General features: G+C 42.5%; 1 protein-coding gene across 1 annotated transcript in view; it reads right to left on the bottom strand.

Moving 5' to 3' along the window:
• The window catches only part of Sorl1 (sortilin related receptor 1), a 189,418-nt gene that overhangs the window by 105,167 nt on the left and 62,795 nt on the right, over positions 1 to 21,456 (bottom strand). Inside the window, exons 9-12 of the mRNA XM_008826021.1 lie at positions 19,749 to 19,941; positions 16,043 to 16,160; positions 15,780 to 15,853; positions 7,507 to 7,595 (exon numbers count right to left, since the gene is read on the bottom strand). Of these exons, the coding sequence (XP_008824243.1) occupies positions 7,507 to 7,595; positions 15,780 to 15,853; positions 16,043 to 16,160; positions 19,749 to 19,941 (474 nt within the window). The remainder of the gene's footprint in view (positions 1 to 7,506; positions 7,596 to 15,779; positions 15,854 to 16,042; positions 16,161 to 19,748; positions 19,942 to 21,456) is intronic.

The raw sequence follows: 21,456 nt of genomic DNA, 5'->3' as shown, positions 1-21,456 counted from the left end.
TCTTGATGCATTCTTTGCAACTGATTAAGTGGTGTGCTTAAAATCTAAGCATCTTACGGTATATAAATGGTATCTCAACTGAAAAAAACTCCGTAGGAGTTACCAATTTGAAATGGAAATGCAGAGCTAGGTGTGGTGGTGCACACTTGTCACCTCAGCCTTCTATCTGTGAGGCTGAAGCAAGAAAATCTCAACTCGGGGCCAGCCTAGATTCCATGACAAGGCATTGTCTCAAAAAATAAAAAGTCAAAATGTGGCCTTGGGTTTTTATCAGTAGAAACAGTGTTCAGAATCAAGCCAAAGTGTTCTTCATGATTCACAGTATTGAGGTCAGACCCAGGACCCACATCTTAAATCACTGGTGTCATAAAGCAGTTCTATAGAAAAATCTAGAAGGTGAAGAAGATTCAGGATCCTACTGCATATGAGGAAAGGAACTGGGGGTGCTTGGCGTGGAATGGAAGACATTCAGGAGGACAAGGATGGGGACCCTCCCAATGTCAGAACGGCTTTCAGGTGAAAGGAAGCATCAGCTGTGTGTTTCCAGGAAGCAGAACTAGCCCATGAACGGAACCTGGAGTGCAAAGAGCTCAGGTTTTCTCTCACCAAAGAAGCTGCACTCATAAATGACAAATGACTGAATGAACAAACAAATGAACCAAACTGTCCCTCAGGGAACCGGCAAGTTCCCTGTTGCCACAGTTGTCCAATGACTGGCTGATTTTGCGCCATGAGTGGCAGAAGGTGGAACCACATACTGTACGTAACTCATCAAGATCCCTGCTGGACACCAACCTTGGACCTTGAAGCGGCCACTTGATTCACCCTGTCTGAATCTGACTTCATGGCTGGCCCTGCCCCCTCCTCCCTTGCCTCTCTTTTCTCCCAGTCTAGTCATGTCCTTGTCCTGCAGGTTGAGTTCTCAAACCCATCAGCCTTTACTTCCAATCTTACTCCTCTGGTTTGTACTGACCCTCCTCATCTCTCCAGAGCAAACTTCCTATAATGTAAATCTAGCCACTTAAACCCTCAAAAGCAAAGTTTTATTCTTACCCAGCTATGAACCCTTCAAGCTACAATACCAACCTTCCCGGCAAGATGTGCTCATTGGTACAATAATCGCATGACTGTTAGGAAGGTAACCAACTGCTTTGTGATTAGATTTGAGGTACCTTCCACAGGAGGGAATCCAGGCCTGGTACTCATGGCTGGGAGGTCAGAGGCCCTAGGGGGAAATTTACTATTGCTGCTTTGCTAGGTGGACATGGTGTCAAACTGTGTTCTAAGTACTTATATTTATACACATAGACTAGTGCTGCTCTTAGACTTGGGCAAAGAAGTTTCTTTTCGCAGTGGGCAACAGTTAACACAGACTCATAACTAAGTGTTGAGAATAAGTAGCTGATAAATGCTTAGCCCTAAATGGGACATCTATATCAACCCCTCCAGGCTCAGGGAACAGCACAGAAGTGGGGAGTAAAAGAATGTAAGAGGCAGAAGATGGGGAGGAGTGCTATGAAACACTGTCTCCTGGACATGGCCATTGCACTCAAGAACTTGCAGCAGCTGTGGCAACCTGCACAAGACTGGGCCTGTCAACCTTCCATCATGCATAAACGAGGAGTTCATGAGGCCCCACACCTCCCTGAGGAGCTCCCAGCAGGTAAGAGTTGCTTGGGGAAGGGGGAGTCGTCTTTTTATTTAGAGGTCTAGCCACTGGTAGGCTGCCTGTGCTCCAGGGAATATGCTCTCTACCCATGCTCACTCAAGCAACTTTCATTAAACTGGCCAGGAAAAAAAGACAAAGAAACAAAGCAAGCAAGCAAACACAAAGATGTGTAAATAGGAGAGGAACTTGCTGGGAAAAGGGGTTGAGCAGTCACGGGGAGAAAAGAGAGTGGGGAAGGGCTTAAGGTGACCAGAATGCATTAGATACATTGTGAAATGTCAAAGAACAACAACAAGAAGAATATAAACTTTTTTTTTAAAAAAGTGAATCTCTTCAGTGATGGATAGTAAAGGTCCCCAGGGACTGGTGCTGCCCACACACCCACCTCAAGCCTATTTCTCACCACTGTACTTCCCAAACTGCTTTCTGTTCACACGAAAGGGCCACACTGACACCAGATCCAACTGTCACCCCTGCTCAAGTTCTTTCTTTTTAATGTATACGTGTTCCGTATGTGTGTCTATTTGAGTGTATGTAAGTGCATGGCCCAAGGAAGCCAGAAGAGTGTTGGACTCCTTGGAGCTGAAGCTACAGGTGGTTGTGAGCCACCAGATGTGGATGCTTGAGAACTGCACTCAGGTGCTCTGGAAGAACAGAAAATGCTCTTAACTGCTGAGTCACTTCTGCAGTCCTTCAAGGTCTTTCGAACTGAGACAGTACCAACCTCATTCTTAAGCTTGTAAGTCTCACCTCAAGTCTCCTCCCCTCCAAGAAGCCTTCTCACTCTACCTTACCCCAGCTCACACTGTACCCTGTCCTCAGGTGGACCTCACACCCTACTGTGTAAAAGTCCTGTGTCTTCCCCTACACTGTGGTTAGTCAAGAATAAAACCCCCACCCACTTCCTATCCCTGAGACTCACACCTCTCCGAGCATACAGAAAAAGCAATAAATAGCATTTGCTGCAGTAAGTTACATAAAGTACTCTGAATTTTCATTGTTTTAACCTCTGCCTTAGTTTTGTGACTGTTATAAGGTGATAAGAATACCTGCTCTTTAGGCCTCAAGGAGCAGAAGTCACACAAGGTTAGAATACGGTGGGATCACTCTCTGCAGCCCCACTACCATGTTACTAGGTAACCAAAGACACAGAAGTCAGGGAAGAGGTTAACAGATCCTGCCCCAACTGGAACCAAAAGGCTGCCTCTAGAACTCAAGTCCAGAAAAGACAGCTGTTCTGCTACATGTAGCCTCTGCAGGCGTTTTCAGGATTCCCAGAGGGAAGCCTTGCGAAACTAGAGCTCTCCTTAGAGAAAAGATGCTTTGGGGCAAGTCCAAATTATTAGTAGCTATCAACATCCCATCATGCTGACAGGCAAACTGCCAAGAGGAAACAGAACTTGATCTCATCCCTCATGATCCAGCTGACAAACTTGTGCTTGTATCCCTTTTGGTCATACTGCAAACACGCAACAGCCCCTTCTCTGAAGGATGTTGTCGATTCCCAAGAAACAGAAACACTCCCATGCATCCCCCAAGCAGGCTCCTGGCACAGCATGCTGAATGAATGCATAAGCAAATCTCCAGCCTGGGAGCCTTATTTGCTCAAAGGTAGACACAACAGCAAACCAAAGAGCTCCATCCATTTCAATTAACAAAGGTGATAGTCTCAGTGGAAAACAAGGCAGAAGGCAAAAAACAGGGGAGCCTCAGTTATTGTGCTAATCAGAGAGAGAAGAACATGAACCGTTTAAATGAGTCACCAGGAAAAGGAAACAAAATGAACCCCAGATCTATCTTGAAGGAAGGCTCCTACCTCTGTCCCTGCTGCCTTTGACTTCTGATTACAATGCCCCGCTCTGCTCTGCCTGTCTCTCTTCACCTAGTTTACAACTAAAGAGTGAACTGCTTAAAGGTGGGGGACCATATCCTCTTCACCTTTGATACACAGTTCCTCTTTTCCTGTCTTCAATCTCCCTTCACAACAAACTCCTACTCCCAGGCTCTCTCTCCAACTGGCTCAGACATCCCAGGGCTCCCCAGGGGCACAGGCAGCTCCTGACATGCCTCACTCGCCTTCACATCACTGGTGTCTAGCACATCTGGTTCACTGCCGATGTTCAACAAATGTTTGTGTAATTGACCTGAAATGATTCCTAGCACAAATCTGCTCATGTTCCAGCGTGGGTGCTCTCTCCGACAAATCATATCATATTCTTAGGTGGAAGCTGAGGACAGCAGATTGGATGGTCTCTCTGGCTGTTTGTCTGCCCCACTGCTCAGTGGTAGTTGCCATTTACATGGAACACAACAGCAGTGGTCTCCCTTGGAGCTGTGCAAATAGCACCCTACCCAGATGCCTTCTTGTTTTATGAATCAGTGCTTTAAAAAAAAAAAAAAAAAGGAAGAAAGAAAGAAGCAATCTCAGAAGCCCAAGTATGCATGACCTATTTATTGATCAATCAAATATTTGCTAAGTGCCTGCTAACTTGGATAGACTAGGAACACTTGCCTACAAAGACCTTACTAATGAGTTGAAGAATCCAGGCGTGTAATGAAAAGGTAACTAAATCATGGAGTTAGAATACAATCAATCCAAATTAATAGGATGACCAAGAAGTGCTATGAGGCTCAAAGGACAGACGGGTCGCTATGGTTGGGGAGATCAGAATGAGTAGAGGCCTAGAGCCCTAAGCCAGCAACAGAAGCTCAGTCTTGACAGCAGCCTGTAACAGCTTGGATATGAAGTCCCTAATCCCTTGATGGATTCATAACTTGTGGTCTTATTGGGAGGTGGTGGAAAGTGAGAAGTGGGGCTTATTTAGAGGAAGGAAGTCCTTGACGGCACGACCTGGAAAAATATACGTGTCCCTCTCCCCTTCCTACCTGACTGCTTCCTGGTGGCTACAAAGTGAGCAGCTCTGCTCTGCCATGATGACTGTGCTTTGCCTCAGGTCCAAAGCAATGGAGCCAGTCAGCCAGGAATGAAACCTTTAACACTATGAGCCAAAATAAACCTTTCTTTCTTTAACTTGCTTCTTTGGAGTATTTGTCACAAGAACAAAAAGTCTAACATAGGGCCTCACTCATGCCTAGGTATCACAATAATCACCACTGTCCTTGGAGACTATGAACTAACTTCCAATATAATCTGGTTTTCAGAACAGTGGGAGGAGAACCAAAACCCCTCTGTGAACAACACACTGAGTAAATGCCAGGTGGCTATGCAGATCTGGACCATGCTCAGGCTGGTATGTGGGACATGGGTGCCTGTCAAAAGGAGGTCAGTCCTCATTTTCCTATTTGCAAAAGCTTTATTTGAGCTATGCACTACAGATACTTCCAAATGACCTATACAAATAAGAGAATGCTACTGTATTCGTGACGTCCAATAGCTACAATGCCAGAGCCATTACCAAATGTCTGGGAAGGGCATTGTAGTTTTCTGGCAGCAGGTTTATTTTCCTGGTGGTGTTTTGCTGCAGCTAGCCCAGAATGACGCTGCGTTCCCTGGGCACATATGCACCAACAGATGGTGTAAGAGGACTAGAATCACACTAACGCCTTCAGAGGAGCCAGCCTGGAATGCAAATGTAATCCAGAGAAGTTAAACAAGGAAAATTGAGAACTGAGAACCATACAAAGAAAGAAATTTATGCCCAGGAAACCAAGCTCTGGGCCCTGCATCCTTCCTCACAGAGCAGTTTATCAACCACTACAATTACTTCCTCACCTAGCTTACAGCTAGAAGATGAAATGCTTACAGGAGGAAGACAACATCCTGTTCATCTTTGGATACACAGTACTGGCACAAGCAGTGCTTGCTCAGTGTGGGAGATGTGAGTTAAATGACTAGACACACAAACACCAGCAGAAGCATGGGAAGCACTGGGCTCTATGGGTATCATCCTCTGAGCAAAAGCCACTCTGAACACGGATGCGGAGCGTCATGTACAAGCACACCCTGACTCTCGGCTTCAAAGAAGCAGCTGCCCAGTGCCAACCAAGGCCAGGAATGGCAGGTGGAAAGCAAACACCCAGCTTTGTTTCTCTGCCTCCCAGAGGCTCAGCACATGTCAAATGAACCACAGGGGAAAAGCAGCTGCTAAGATCTCGTCTGAAAACTGCCCACCTCTCTCTTGCCACTGGCCCTGATTCTAAAAGGAGCAAAGGCAAGGGATGCTTGCTTCCTCTATTTAATGTGATTAGAGATGCCTTCTCCATCTCCCTCAGTCATCCAGCTAATGAGTTCAACTCAAAAACAAGCAGGAATGAGGACCTGCCCATCCCAAAGCACTGGTAACTTCAGCTCAACAGCTTCAAGAACGCAGAGAGGTATCTGTGGATGAAACCGAAACTCAGGGGTGGATGGAGGGCACAAAAGCTCAACCTTGCTTTTTAGAATGACATAGTCTAAAAAGTATAGGAAATAGTCTAAGACAAGTGTTAATAACACTTCCACCACTAACTAATGGTTCCTTAACCATGATGAGCTCCAACTGTCTCATCTGTAATGAAGCACTTAACCCCTAACATCCCTTTTAGCCCCATCTATGACAACCCCCAAGACCAAACATACTACAGCAAAAATCACCTGGCTACCAAGTCACACACATTCCATAATCCCTACTCATACATTATTATTAATTGCTGTTATTGACTATTAGTCATTCTATGAGTAAACGATACGGATATGCTGCTTGCGCTAAGCAAATACAGGTTAAAGACTCTAGTTACATGTGCTAAGAAAGCAGAAGGAGGAACTATCTGGAGGAAGGAAGAGAGCCAGACAGAGTGGGGAGGAGATAGCGGACAGGGCAGTGGGAAGGGTAACAACTGTGAAGAAAGCACAAAGCCACATATGTACAGCAGTACCGTAATGAAACATACTCTGTATGTTACCATAAAGAAATTAATTTTTTAATCATTATGCTTTTAAAAAATTTTAATAACTACGTGGGAATGAACTCATGGGTGGCACTGTAATTATTGCCAAATATACATGGCTGAAGAAGTCATAGATCCTAGAGGAAATCCTATGTCTGTCATATCTCTAGACAAATGAAATTTCTTACTGTATTATAAATATGGATCCTTATATTTCCAGAGAAGGAGACAGTACACCACTCATCAAAGAAGCTTCTTGAAACAAATGGAGACTTCTACAGAGTTTCACAACTGTTCACACACAGAAAGACTCATTGTTTTTGTTACTAACACTGAGATGTTGGTGCGTGCATCTCTAATTTGTATGTATCTGATTATTACTAGTCATAATCGGCTGCACTTGGATCCTTGGCGCCTGTGTATGTCTATAAAGAAATTTATTTTAAGAAAGAATCTAGCCAGTTTTTAGTCATTCTTTAGTCTTTATACTTACACAAAGTTGTGCTTTTTCAAATGAATAACATGACTTCACGTGTTTTTCAGAATACCACTCTAGGATAGAAGGGGTGGGCGCTATGCCTATTTTATAGACATGAAAAGTTTAAGTGGTTCTCAGTGGCCTCGAGCTGTCTGTCAATAACCTCTTGCTGCAGAGAGACTCCAACTCTAATCCAGGCACCAACTTCTGAGGAAACAGTGTGATGTCAAAATAAAGGCATAAGCTGGGTACAGTGACTGATGCCCATAATCCCAGCACTCAGGAATCAGAGTCAGGAGGACTGCAAGTTCTGTGCCAGCTGGTGCTACATAGTGAGTTTCAAGGCAGCATGGGCTTGAAACCTTGTCTCAGGGTAGAGAGGGGGTGAGGAAGGGAGGAAGGGTGGGAAAGAAGAAAGGGAGGAAAGGGGGCAGAAAAGAAAGGAGAAGAGAAGGTGTAATCAGTCACTTACTTCAGCTCATTGGTCTCCATGCCCTGGGCAATGGCCATGATGATGCCTCCGTGGTCGCCCCATGTGTAGTAATGAGGTCCAGGAAGGGCCTGAATAGGAAGAGACAGAGGTGATGGCACTGCAGTGAAGGTAAGTATAAAAAGCATGCATATATATGCATACTCACACACATATGTGTGCACACACAGATATACACACATGCATTCACTCACACACAGACAGACAGACACACACAGACTGCAGCAGCAGCGACCAGTAGAAAAGTTTTCAATTTACAGAGCACGTTTACAACCATTATCTCATTCACACTTCACAATCACTAGTGACTAAAATTTAACCCACTGGGGTGGGGGTATAGCTCAGAGGTACAGAGCTTGCTTAGCATGTATGAAGCCCTGGGTTTCATCCCCACATAGCAAAATAAATAACCAGAATCTCTACTCTCCCACACAGTGTAAGGAAGGCCCCTGCAGCCTGGTAGGCAGCTGGCAGAAGGGACTTTATGCCTGCAGAAGCTACCTGCACAGTTGTAGGCTTCCTGGTGCAGCTTTGCCCCAAGAGAAAGCCCCCATTCATAGTGCCCTCAGTTCCAGCCAGAGAACTCAAACTCCATAGAAACTGTTTCCACCATAAGAACCAGGAAAAAAAAAAAAAAAAAAAAGCCCTTGCGGGATGAAGAGAGTACAGGTGGAATCCCAGAGGGTAGTGTCCAAAAGCCAATCCTTCAATCCTTACCTAGCCCTAAATTACACACGTGTGACACAGACCAAACCAGCAGAGCTAAGGCTCAACATGGTGAATGAAACCAGAGCTACTTCCTGCAGAAAGAGAGATGGAGCTTACCACCAGAATCTTACCTGGCTGACCACACACCAGAACAACAGCACACTCCTCCACAGAACTTCGGGTATGGCATTTGTATGAACAGAATACAAACCCAGATCACTCAACACAGTGCACAAGCATACTTCCAGTCAAAGGAGTCTATCTAGTTCTCAAGAGAGAAGGAAACATAGGGTGTCAATCCTAAAATGATTGGCTTCAAATTTCAAAATGGCCTCACAATCATGCTCTACCAAAGAAAGGAAAATAAGTTTGAAATGAACAAAAGACTTGTAAGACTTGTCCTCTAGGAACAATGGCTCAGCAGTTAAGAGCACTGGCTGCTCTTGCAGAGGACCTGGGTTCAGTTCTTAGCACCCACATGGTGGCTAAGAAACATGCATAACTCCCAACCCCAGAGGATCCGATACTCTCTTCTGGCCTCCGTGGGCACTGCAATCATGACTGCACTTATATACATGTACACAAAACACTCATATATATAAAATAAATTAATAAATTTTTATAATTTCTTCCTCAAAAAAAGTAGAAACGGGCTGGAGAGATGGCTCAGCAGTTAAGAACACTGGTTGTTCTTGCAGAAGACCCGGATTCGAATCCCAGCACCCACATGGCAGCTAACAACTGTCCGTAACTCCAGTCCCAGGGGATCCAACAGCCTCTTCTGACCTCCAGACATTGCACGACACGGGTGCACTTACCTACATGCAGGTAATACATACATACACATAAAATAAAAATAACAAAATTTTTTTTTAAGTAGAAACTATTGGGGGAGAGGACTAAATAGAGATTTTAGATAGAAAAAAATATAGCATCTAAAATAAGAAATTCAGATAGACTCAACATGAGGATAAAAGGAAGAGTGGTATTAGTGACCTTGAAAATACATTCAGTAGATACTGTCCATGCTAAAGAAAGTGGAAGGGGGCATGGCACAGTAACAGAAATCCAACTAATATCTCAGAAAAGGGCCATGACAGAGTGTGGTGCTACATGCCTATAATCTCAGCACTCAGGAGGCAGAGGCAGGTGGATCTCTGTGAGCTCGAGGCCAACCTGTCTACCCAGCAAGTTCTAGGCCAGCCAGGGCTACAGAGTGAGACTCAGTCTCAAAAACAGGAAAAAAAGGAAGGAATGTAAGAAAGAAAGCGGAGGGGGGGGAGACTGGGGCATAAAAGCTGGTTGATAAAATAATGACTGAAATGGCTAAGAATTCTCCAAACTTGGTGAAAGACAAAAATTTACAGATTTAAAACCAAATCCCCAAACAGAATAAACTGAAAGAAAATCCTTAGACACAGCATAACAATACTGCTAGCAAAGAGAAGAAATCTTGAAAGCATCTAGACAAAAATGACATGCTACATACACACATGAAAAACATATGCACATATGAAAATGGTCTGTTACATGTAGACACGATCACTGAAGTGATGAGACCCAGGACAAACCAGCGGATAAGAGAACACTTTTAAAGTCTGACCAACATGACTGTCAGCCCAGAATTCAGCAATATAGTAAACACAACGTCTGAGACTGACGGTAATAAAAAGATTCTTAAATGAAGAAAAAACACGGGAACTCATAACCAGCAGACTTGCCCACAGGAAGTGCTATGGGAATTTCTTTAGGCTCAAAGGTAACTGCCTAGGAGATCAGCAAGGAGCTTCAGAAATAATAGACAACAGAGAAAAATGGCAAATACCTAGGAAAATGCAAAACTGGTAGGGTTTTTTTTTTGCTGTTATTTAAAATTAGTGTGATGATTTCAAGTAAAAACAATTTATGATTTTCAATGGATGTTGATGTAACATACATGGCAAAAACCATAAAGAACAGAGAAGAGATGATGAAAGGTTTCTAATTTTTTTTATCATTTTGGTTTTTTTATAAGGTTTCTAATTTTTACAGTAAGTTTAGTGTCAAGTCAATGAATGAATGGATATACAGATTTTACTCTTCAGAGTGACCATTAAAAGAAAAGAAAAAAAAAATACAAAAAGACAGATAAAAACATCTTGGGGCTGGAGACGTAGCTTAACAGTAGTATCTGCCTAATACGCACAACAACCTGGGTTCACTCCACAGCATAGCCAAAAAGAAATCTAAATGATGTAAAAGGAGATGAGAAAGAAGGATCAGAGAAACAGCAAAAGGGATATAAAGAAAATTAATAATAAAACCAGCTTAGTGGCACATGCCGTTAGTCTCAGCACCCAGGAGGCAGAGGCAGGCAGATCTCTGTGAGATACAAGTCAGTCTGGTCAACATAGCAAGTTTCAGGCCATCTGGGGTTACAGGGAGACCCTACCTCAAAAAAAAATGACAAAACAAATAAAATAAATAATAAAAATACTAAACAAAATTTCAGTTGATTTCATTAAATGTTAAAAAGGTCTAAGAACTTCAGTTAAAAGCAGAGCTTGGAGCAGGAAGCACAGTGGTACACATCTGTAATCCTAGCAGTTGGAAGGCTGAAGCAGGAGGATCTCCAGTTCAAAGCCAACGTTGGACTACATGTAGAGTGACCATCTCAATGGCAGAATGGCAGAATGAATAGAAAAGCAAGACCCAGGGCTAGCAAGACAGCTCCAGCGGTAAAGGTGCTTGCTTCTAAACCAGAACAACCTGAATTCGATTCCCAGGACCCAGAGGGTGGAAGGAGAGAACCAACTCTAGCAAGTCATCCTCCGACCTTCACATGTACCCCAAAATAATTGTAATTTTTAAAATTTAAAAACAAGCATGGTTGTATGTTGCCTACAGAAATGCCTTTAAATATAAAGACACAGGTAAATACAAAGTAAATGGACAGTAATAGATGTATCAATGAACGGGTAAGCATCCAGAGGAAAATGTAAAGCCTTTGATGTTCATATTAGAAAAGGTCTAAAGTAAGTGGCCTAAAAACACAGAAAGAGCAAAATAAGGGGAAAGTTAATAAAGTAGACAAACCACCCATCTCGGGAATGAAACTATCACCAAAGACGGCAGACATTAAGGAAACAAGAATTCTCCAACACTGAAAATCTGAATAGTGATGCATAACTTCAGAAAGTATCTCATCAAAAATATTCCATGAAAGCTCCATCCCTAAATAACATCACTGGTGAATTACATAAAAAGATAACACTGGCAGATGAGAAACGAAGGAAGAGGGACAGCCAGCCAGCTCATCTTATGACACAGCCAGACTCTGACACTAAAACTTGATAAAGATATTACAAACAAAAAGTTACATACTCATATTTCTCACAAAGAAATCCTTATGAATTTTAGCAACTCAAACCGAGCTATATTTAAATAGGATACTACATCATGACCAAGTGCAATTTATTCTACAATTGAAGGCTGGTTTAATGTTCAAGAACCATCCAATGTAATCCATCATAGTAACAAAGAAAATCTACACCAGGACACTGACATAAAAACAGCATTTGATGAGACAAGAGAGATGGCTCAGTGGTTAAGAGTCAATACTGCTCTTGCAGAGAACCCATGTTTGATTCCCAGCACCCACATGATGGCTAACAACCACTTGTAACTCCAGTTCCAGAGGAACTGATGCCTCCTTCTGACCTGGGCAGGCAATGCATGCATGACACAGGTGCACTTACATTCATGCAATACACTCATACACATAAAATAAAAATAATAAATAAGATTTCTTTAAATGGCATTTGACAAAATTCAATATCCAATTATGAGTTTCAAAAAAAAGTTTTCAATAGACTAGGAATAACATGGATTTTTCTCCATTTTGATAGAATACATAGAAAATATATATTGATATAATATATCCATGTATCAGAGCATATTTTGTGAACAGGTGTACACTTCCCACGATACATGAGGCTGAAGCAGGAGGCATGAAAGGCCAGCCTGCCTGGGTTACAGAGAGGGACCCTATGTCCAAATAAATAAATAAGTAAAGATTTTTTAGAAAAAAAAACTGAACTGCTTCCCCCTATACAGAGAGCAGGCACAAATGCCCACTGTTCCTACCTCTCTTCCACACTGTATGGATGTCGTAGCCACTATAGTAAGAAAGAAAGGAAGAAAAAAATAGAGAAACATGGGGGGGGCAGCAAGAAGACTGAAATAAAGACTTTCAATAAAAGATCAGAAAGGAAGAAATTAAACTGCCTTCTTTCCATCTGGTGTGATTGCTTATAAAAATCTATATACAAGACAACTAACTGAAACAAATCTATTCCTTTAGCAAGGTCAGAGATACAGAAATCAATAGCACTAAACTATACTAGCACAAAAATCTGGGGGAAAAAAAAACTTTAAAAAAAGCTCCATTTACAATAATACCAATTTTTTGAAATCTAAGAATAAGTCTAATAAAATATATACAGGGCCGGGGATGTATTTCAACGGAGCACTTGGTTAGCATGTATAAGATTCAGGGTTCAATCTTCAGCACTGAAAACAAAAAAGATATATCAAGTCAGACGTGTGTCTGAGATCCCAGCACTCTGGAGGCAGAAGCAGGAGGAGCAACCTAGCAAAATTACAAACAAAACCTCTACACTAAAAACTTCAAAATGCTAAGAAAAATTCGAGAAGGCATGGAGAAAATGGATATACTACAATCATGGATCAAAAGACTCAGTGTTATCAGGATGTCAATTTATCCTCAATTTGATCTATAAACATAATGGGTCCCAAATCACAATCCTAGCAAAACTGACAAGGTCACTCTATAATGTATATGGAGGTGTTGAAATAACAGGAGCAATTTTGAACAGAAGCAATGATGAAGGCCTAACCCTAATTGATTTCAACACTCGCTGTAAAGCTTTGGTAATCAAGACAATATGGTATTGGTGAAAAGACAGACCTGTAGTTCAGGGGAACAAAATAGAAAGCCCTGAAATACAACCCACATACGTGACACATTGACTTTCAAACAGGTATGAAGGTAACTGAACAGGAGGAAGATAAGTCTTCACAATGAATGGATAAAACGCATAAGTAAGGATGTTTTCAAATACTGGATCGACTGTATTGTGATATGAAAAAATTGAGTATCAACCCTTTCCTTTATGCCACTTATAAAAATTAGCTCAAAATGATTCATATATGTAAACATAAACTAAAACTATAGAACTCATAAAAATGCATGGGAGAAAAATAAGATGTCTGCAATTAAAAAGGCTGACTATTCCAAGTGTGGACAAGTAGGCAGACAATCAAGAATTCATGGGACTGGTGGAAATTTACAGTGGTATATGCACTTCGGAAAACAACCTGGTGGCTCAAAAAGTTCAATATACCTATCACCCTGCAGAGCCATCTCATTCCTAGGTTATTTGCCCAAGAGAAATGAAAAAGCACATCCACATTAAAAAGATGTACATGAGCTGGGTATAATAGCATGTGCCTCTAATCCCAGCACTCAGGAGACAGCAGCTGGCAAACCTCTGTGGGATCCAGGCCAGCCTGCTCTACATAGCCAGTTCCAGGTCGGCTGGGGCTACAGGATGATCCTGTCTCATAAAAAGAAAAAAGATGGTATATGAATGTATAGCACATCTATATTTGTAATAAAAACCGGGATGTCCGTCAATAGACAATGGATAGACAAACTGTAATGTATCCCTACAGGGGGATGCAATTCAGCAAAGAAACATGAAGCAACTTCTGACAATGAAGCCATATGTGTAAGTTTCAAATCCTCAGTTAAGTGACAGAAGCCAGGCAAAAAGCATACATGCAGTATCAGTATCGAGACGCTTGGGGGATGGGAGCCAGCCATGCTTGTTTTCTGGCAATGCGGGGGAGTGCCTTCCTTCAAACTGAACACTTTAAACATGGGGTTTGCTGTTCTTCCACAGACCTCAATAGAGTTCTTACAGAAGAAAGTGCAAGAAAGGAATTACGAGGATCAAAGAATTTGTACAACTAGTTAGCTGGAGGGCCACCAGAAGGGTGGTCATCAGCACTCATGGCGGCATTCTGTCCACAGCATCCTCCTTCCTCCCCCAATGCAGGTGGTGGTTGCACACCCCACACAGTGCCTCTGTGGTAAAGGCTTCCCACAGGGATTCAGACACTCTCTCACAGGTACAGTGTCCACCTTTCATCCCAGTTATTTCTCTGCTAGTTCCCACACAAGGTCCCTTGGGTGCTGACGACTTCCTGGCAGGAATTAAACATGCCTGGAGCGAGGCTCCAACAGCTGCCCTGGCAACAGCCAGGCGACACCACTCCACTATAGGAGGAGCAAGACACAGCTCTTTACTCAAAGGAAATCACTTGCAGATGTTCCAAGCTCAACTGACACCAGGAGCAGAAGGCACAAACGACCCATAGGCTTCTCCTCAGATGAGAATGCACCCCACTCCCAAAGGAGAGTCAGCTCTAAGTACAGGGAGGCAGCTGCTCCATCTTCTCTGCTGGACAGAACAAGGATGCCTTGAAAATTCCAAACCTTGAACTCTGACCACTGTGTCCTGATTGCTTCCTTTACCTGAACAGGGATCTTGTGTTTTCTACCATGATAGGAACAGCCCTTAACATTACATATGCATGCAAGTATGCACACATACACATATGCAAGAGCACACCTACCCAAAGACATACACACACACATACACACACACACACACACACACACACACACACACACAGTGCCCTGGATCTCTCATTTGGAGATTGCTAACCCCAGCCACACATAAAGTAAAGAACAATCTCGCCAACTGCCTAGAGCCAAGCAAATCATGGTATTATTGCTCTGCATAGTACAGATTTAAATGTGAGAGCATCATGCAGCATTCTCATTTAGCACTATGAGGAAGGGAGCTACAGCTGCTGGCTCCGTGAGAAGCACATCACTCTGACATGGTGCTGCATAAGTTCCTGTCCAGTGATCCGCTGAGGATGCTGGGAACCATCTTCAGAGTCAGGACACACAGTCACCCATTGAGAGTAGGACTGCACACACTTCCTTTGGCCTTATAAATGGGAGGCTAAAACACTTTTTACTAAGTTTGGGAATTCTCTAACATCCACCCAACACTACCACAATACACTGCAATTCACTGATACATTCATCAACTGTTTCCTGGGTACTTGCTCTCTGCCAGACACTGTTGCAACCCAGGGATAAAGAAGCAGGCAAAATAGATATTGTATTTGCCCTGATGGAGTGTATAATCTTAGAAAAATTGGTCAAATTCACAATTGTTGCTAATAAAAATGGAAAAGTTCTGTTTTATATTAAAAGTGATATTTTAGCAAAAATCACAAGTGCATGTTACAGGGCGTGAGGACATAGGCATGCAGCAAACTCTTGGGTCGAGTGGTGATTGTCTGTATCATCACAAGAGACATCATAGGCCTCCACTGTGTCCCTGGAACATCGATGCGCAATCCACACGCTCACACAGACAGGAACTCCAGGGAAAGGGACCAACCTCTCGCCACCGGGCCCCAGCACTGCTTGAGATGTACACATTGGTCTTGCTGGCCAAGTTCTTTCCCACTGAGCCTAAAATACAAGAGGAAGAATGGCTTTTTGTTCAAATATGTCATAAATCATTTTGCCCAACTCATAATAAAGAAATGTCTTAAAGCCAGAAGGAGTGGTCACCATTAGAGGTGTGGGTGATCCCTCTGTACGTGGCTGCACATCACCAGCTCATCAAAGCCTCCATGAGATCAGGCAAGGCATACTTACCAATGGCAATGATGAGACCGGGAGCTGACTCCTTGGACAGGATGGGCATCCTCCGGAGTTGGAGGTTGAGCAGCTGACTGAGGCGCTGGGCCAGGTGGAGGGAACAGCCCTGGGAAAGCTATAGAAAGAAAGTTCCAGGAGGTATCAGCATGCAACACATATGTAGATCTCTCTCAAGTCTAGAGGTCTGTGGAGGACCCCACAGCAAGACCCAGAACAGGGTCTGACTCAAAGGAAAGCAGACTCACAACCCAGCTGAACCCATATACACATCTACCACTGGAGAAAAGAGAAAAAATTTAAATTCCTGAGACTCCCAGGGATAAAATTATAAAGCAATGTCAACTCAAGTAGAGAAGAAACACCCCCTCCCCACATCACCCTGACTGAGATCCTTCTGAGGCTAAAGAGAAGGGAAGTGATGTTATTTATTTTCTAAGCCAGTGATAATCTGTTTGAAATATGATTCTAGAAACTCTGTCAGAAGAAAAAGAATCTGAAGTCACAAAGTCTCACTGATTAGCTCCCAGACATACACTATGTGAGAGGGCCATAGGGGCCACATAATTTTTTAAAATTTTTATTTACTTATTTATATTTTTAGGTGTGTGAGTATTTTGCCTGCAAGTGTGTAGATGCACCCATGCATGCAATGTCCCTGGAGGCCAGAAGAGGGTGGCCTCTGAAACTGGAGTTATGGGCAGTTGTTAACCATCATGTGGATATATAATAACAAAACTCAGGTCCTCTGCAAGAGCAGCCAGTGTTCTTAACCGCTGAGCCATCCTTCCAGTCCCCCACATAAAAATTTTAAATGCAACTTCTACATTTATACAAAGATGTGGGCCTATAGTGCAAGGCTTCATGTCACTGGAACCAGCCTCATCGCTGTATTCAGATGCCGACAGAGCCACAAAGCTTTTTCTGTATGGTCCTGCCTCATTCTTCTGGCCAGAAAAATGATTGCCCAAGGTTATTCAGATGTATTCAAAGTGGTCCAAGTAGGTGAACTCAGTCTGTGTCCATGGCACAGGTGAAAACAATGACAAGGTTTGTTCACACTACTTCTGTTTATCACAAAAGGATCTAACAAATACCTACCTTGATAGCTTCCCAGACTGGCTGATGAAAATGGAGAAGCTAGGTTGGCTCAAAGAAATAGTTCCTTGATTATTTCCTCTTTTGACTCCTGTTATTTTATCCATAAGGAGGTTAATTCTTAGAAGTATTTTTAGATCCTTAGATAATCAAACTTTAATCATAAAGATTCTTACATGTTCTTTAAACCATCTGTTACGGTTTGGATTGAAATATCTCCCATGTTATTGAACTTTGATCACCAGATTGTGGAAGGAGGAGCCTAATGCAAGGAAGTTATGCTGTTAGAGGGTGCCCTTGAAGGGCCTTGCCCCCTTCCTCTCTAGCTGTGATGAGAGCTTTTTGCTCTTTCTTGGCTACCATGATCAAGCAAATTTGTTCCATGTATTCCCACCATGATGTTCAAGCCTTATCACAAGCCCAAGCAACCACAGACTAAAACTACTGATACCTCTTAAAGCACAAGCCAAAATAAGTCTTTTGGCTTTATACCTTCTCTGGCATTATGTAATGGTGACAGAACTCTAACAAACCACTCTTGATGGTTAATCTTCATTGCTAACTTGATTAGATTTGGGGTCACCTAGAAGACACACCCCTGGCATGTCTGTGGGGGAGTTCAAAGAGAAGGTTAACTGAGGAGGGAAGACCCACCATGAATGTGGTAGCACCATCCCATGGACTGGGGTCCCTTCATGAATAGAAAGGGAGGACAAAAAAAAGGAAGCTAAGCACCAGCATTGAACTTTCCCACCGTGATGAACTGTATCCTCAGTCTTCTGAACTGAAATAAACACTTCCTTCCTTAGCTGCTTCCTATTAGGTATTTGGTCACAGCAAAAAGAGAATAACCAATACACCATCTAAACTGAGAAGTAGAAACTGAAAGCTGATTAACTGCCTGACAGTTCACAAGCTGATCAGAGAAAATAAAAAGCAGATTTTTTTTAACAATACCATGAAATCTATTTAACCAAGTTCTTCCCTTTCATGGCATGTTCAAAACTACCTAGACACATCTACATCAAGATGAACTAAGCTGCTGAGGTCCTGAACATTACTGAGGGAGGGGGGCGTGTCTAGGTGTTTACCCATGTATATTTATAGCCTGCCTCTTTCTAAACTTAGATTCCATGTGGTAAATCAAGATCCATGGCCAGAAGTACATTCTACAGCAAGAATCTCCAAAAGAACTTTCCTAAGAGTCACAGGTAAGGAACACAGGGACATCACTGCCCACTGAATTCCTTCAGTGAAACAGAAATAAAGATGTGGGTGTCACACCAGGCCAGGAAGCACAGCCCAGGGACCACACCAACTTATGAAAACCTTAAAAGGAGGACCAAGAAATACACTTTATATTCCTAGCTTTTCAGATAGACTCATCAGCAGAGAACACTACACTCATGCAATAAATTCATAAGCACTGATTCCAAACAAAATTGGTATTGTAGTCAGTTATTTTATAGGAGTTCCAGGCCAGAAGAAATATAATACCAGTATGTATTTTTTGGCTAAGTCTAAACAACTCGCGCGTGTGTGTGTGTGTGTGTGTGTGTGTGTGTGTGTGTGTGTGTGTATCCTCTAACAGCAAAGCAACTGTTTAAAACAGTAGTATATATAAACTGGAAAAAACACATTTCATTTTTTAGTAGCCATAATTCCTACTAATGGAATTCATGCACCTGCTGGGCATGAGACAATTTCTCAAACACTGGAATCATATGGATGTTACTCCTCATTTCCTGTTCCACCCTGATTTTCTCACTTGGTCTTTCATCACATCGACTCCTGAAAATCCAGCTTCCCAAAGATATGATGTCCTCAAAAGAAACAAGATGCCTAATGTTGAACCTGTAAACTGACTCCAGCTAGTTAGTAAAGCAATTAATGTAATGTCCAACAGATGTTGGGTATTAAGGTTGCTTCCCTCAAACATTTAAAATTAAGCTGTCCTGATTTTCTCACTTGGTCTTTCATCACATCGACTCCTGAAAATCCAGCTTCCCAAAGATATGATGTCCTCAAAAGAAACAAGATGCCTAATGTTGAACCTGTAAACTGACTCCAGCTAGTTAGTCAAGCAATTAATGTAATGTCCAACAAATGTTGGGTATTAAGGTTGCTTCCCTCAAACATTTAAAATTAAGCTGACTGTGACACAACATAATCCCAGCACTCCTAGCACTCAGGAGGCTAGGGCAGGAGGACTGCCAGTTTGAGGTCAGGTAGGACTACATAATGAATTCCTGGCATTTCCAAAAGAAAAAAGGAACATGTACATATTAAGCCAAGGGTGTAGCTCAGCAGTAGAACCCTGCTTTAACCTGTGTGATATTTGGGTTCAGTCCCCAACACCACAAGAAAAAATTTTAATATCCATGACACCACTGTTGAGTTCAACAGAGCATCCCTCAATGCCTCCTTATAGATAGAGCCTGGGGACGTAAAAGAGCAGAAATGCCAAGTGAAGTTTGTTTCATGTAGTATTAACAGAGTACTATGGCATCTTACATTTTTTTCCTGGAAATAATAAATGTAGAAAACTACTACACACAACAACTCTTTTCTTTATATCAAAAGAGCCAAACAAGATTAAAGTATCTACCTCACAATTGATTTTCTCTCCATATCCTGTGAAGGCTGGGGCCTGAAGAAATTCCCAAGTTCCCCCTTTGTCAAAGGTGATGACCGACCTCATGTTCTCTTCAGTCATAGAACCATTAATCAGAGTAGCAATGTAGACCCCTTGTAACCCTTCCACACGGTGGAAGTCAACAAATGGCTCATTTGCAAAATACCTACAATAAAAAGAAAATATCCAGCTGTAAACCAGGGTTGGTATTGTTTGACATTTTTATTTAAAGCAGCATAATACTGAACCATCTTAAAGCACGCAATGGAATGGCATTAAGTACATTCACAATGTTGTGCAATGTGAGTTCTAGAACATTTTCATTATTGGCAGGCACTGTCTGTTTCTCCCTCTGTTTCTGGGCTTTGGCAACCACAGATCTGCTTTCTGCCTCTACGGATCTATCTCAATAGATCTGCCAGGTTTGGTATTCCATATAAATGGAATCACGCAATATGTGGCCATTTATATCTGGTTGCTTTCAATTACATTTTCAAGGTTCACCCATGTAGCATGTACCCATACTTCATTTCTTTTGTTTTGAATTTTTTATTGAGCCTTTGTTCATTTCATACAGCAGTTCTTAATCAAATCTAGACCCCGCCCCCATATGTGCCCCTCATGCATTCCACTGTACATGTCAAGTCCTACCTAGTCAAGCATTTGTACCCAGATGTCCTTCAGGTGCAAGTCCATCCACTGGAGTCTAGTCAGCCTATCTAGATATCGTTTTTATACCTAAATAACCTGCTCCTTTTTTTAAAAAGTCATTGTTTTTAAGGGCCAAGACACTTAGCCAATCAACAACTCCTAACAGGAGGTTTAGAATGGAGAAGATGTCAAAAAGCTGACAGAATCACACCTATATCTTCACTATGGAAGCTGATTCAAATCCTTCAATAAGCTTTGAAAAACAAGAAACACTGGGCCAGATGCTCAAGGCACCACTATTGATGCAGAGATGTACAGGCTAACCAAATCCGTAGAACTATAGCTAAGGGTTACATAGCCACTGGCTGGATAATACAACCTAGCTGTTAAACACCACAGGGTTTTCTGTTGAGAGAGCTACCAGCATCGATTGCTGATTCCCAAAGAAGAGTTCAGAGAAAAAAGATGGTTCTTGATAGGAGAGTAAGGCCCTCCCAGGCCCTAATTGCCAAGATTTCACTGGAAGGAGGTTTTTCACTAAACTGGCACACCCACTGCAAATACAACATCTCTGAGAAATGGTAACCTCTGTTCACATGTGGCTTTTAAAACTGGAACCGTGCCCTTTATTTCAGGGGTTCTGATCCACGGCTGCACAATAAAGCAGAAACGGCTTTTTTTCCATCATCTGTCGTACAAATCTCCTGAGCTGGATGATTGCTCTGGCAACCTCAGACAGGGCAGCACACAGCAATCTCCACAGCAGGATGCAAAGTCACTCTGTAATGACAGACTGGGAAAAATCTCAAATAAAATGCTGAGGTTGAGACCAAATCTTCTGAGGATGATTCCTCGGGTCTCTTTTAGCCGTTTTTCAGTTGCTCCCCTGGGAATCAGCTGAAGATCTACAGCCCTCTGCTCTGTTTACCTCAGATCTCCTGTCTTTGACTCTGCACTCATGAAATCCAGTCCTAAGGCTCACTGGCTTCTAACCCACATCTGTATAGTCTGGGTTCCTCTCAGACAAGCC

Source organism: Nannospalax galili, unplaced genomic scaffold (assembly GCF_000622305.1).
Source record: "Nannospalax galili isolate Female #2095 unplaced genomic scaffold, S.galili_v1.0 scaffold229, whole genome shotgun sequence".
Lineage (NCBI taxonomy): Eukaryota > Metazoa > Chordata > Mammalia > Rodentia > Spalacidae > Nannospalax > Nannospalax galili.
Note: the sequence above shows the minus strand (reverse complement) of the source record. Positions and strands in the feature narration are given on the sequence as shown.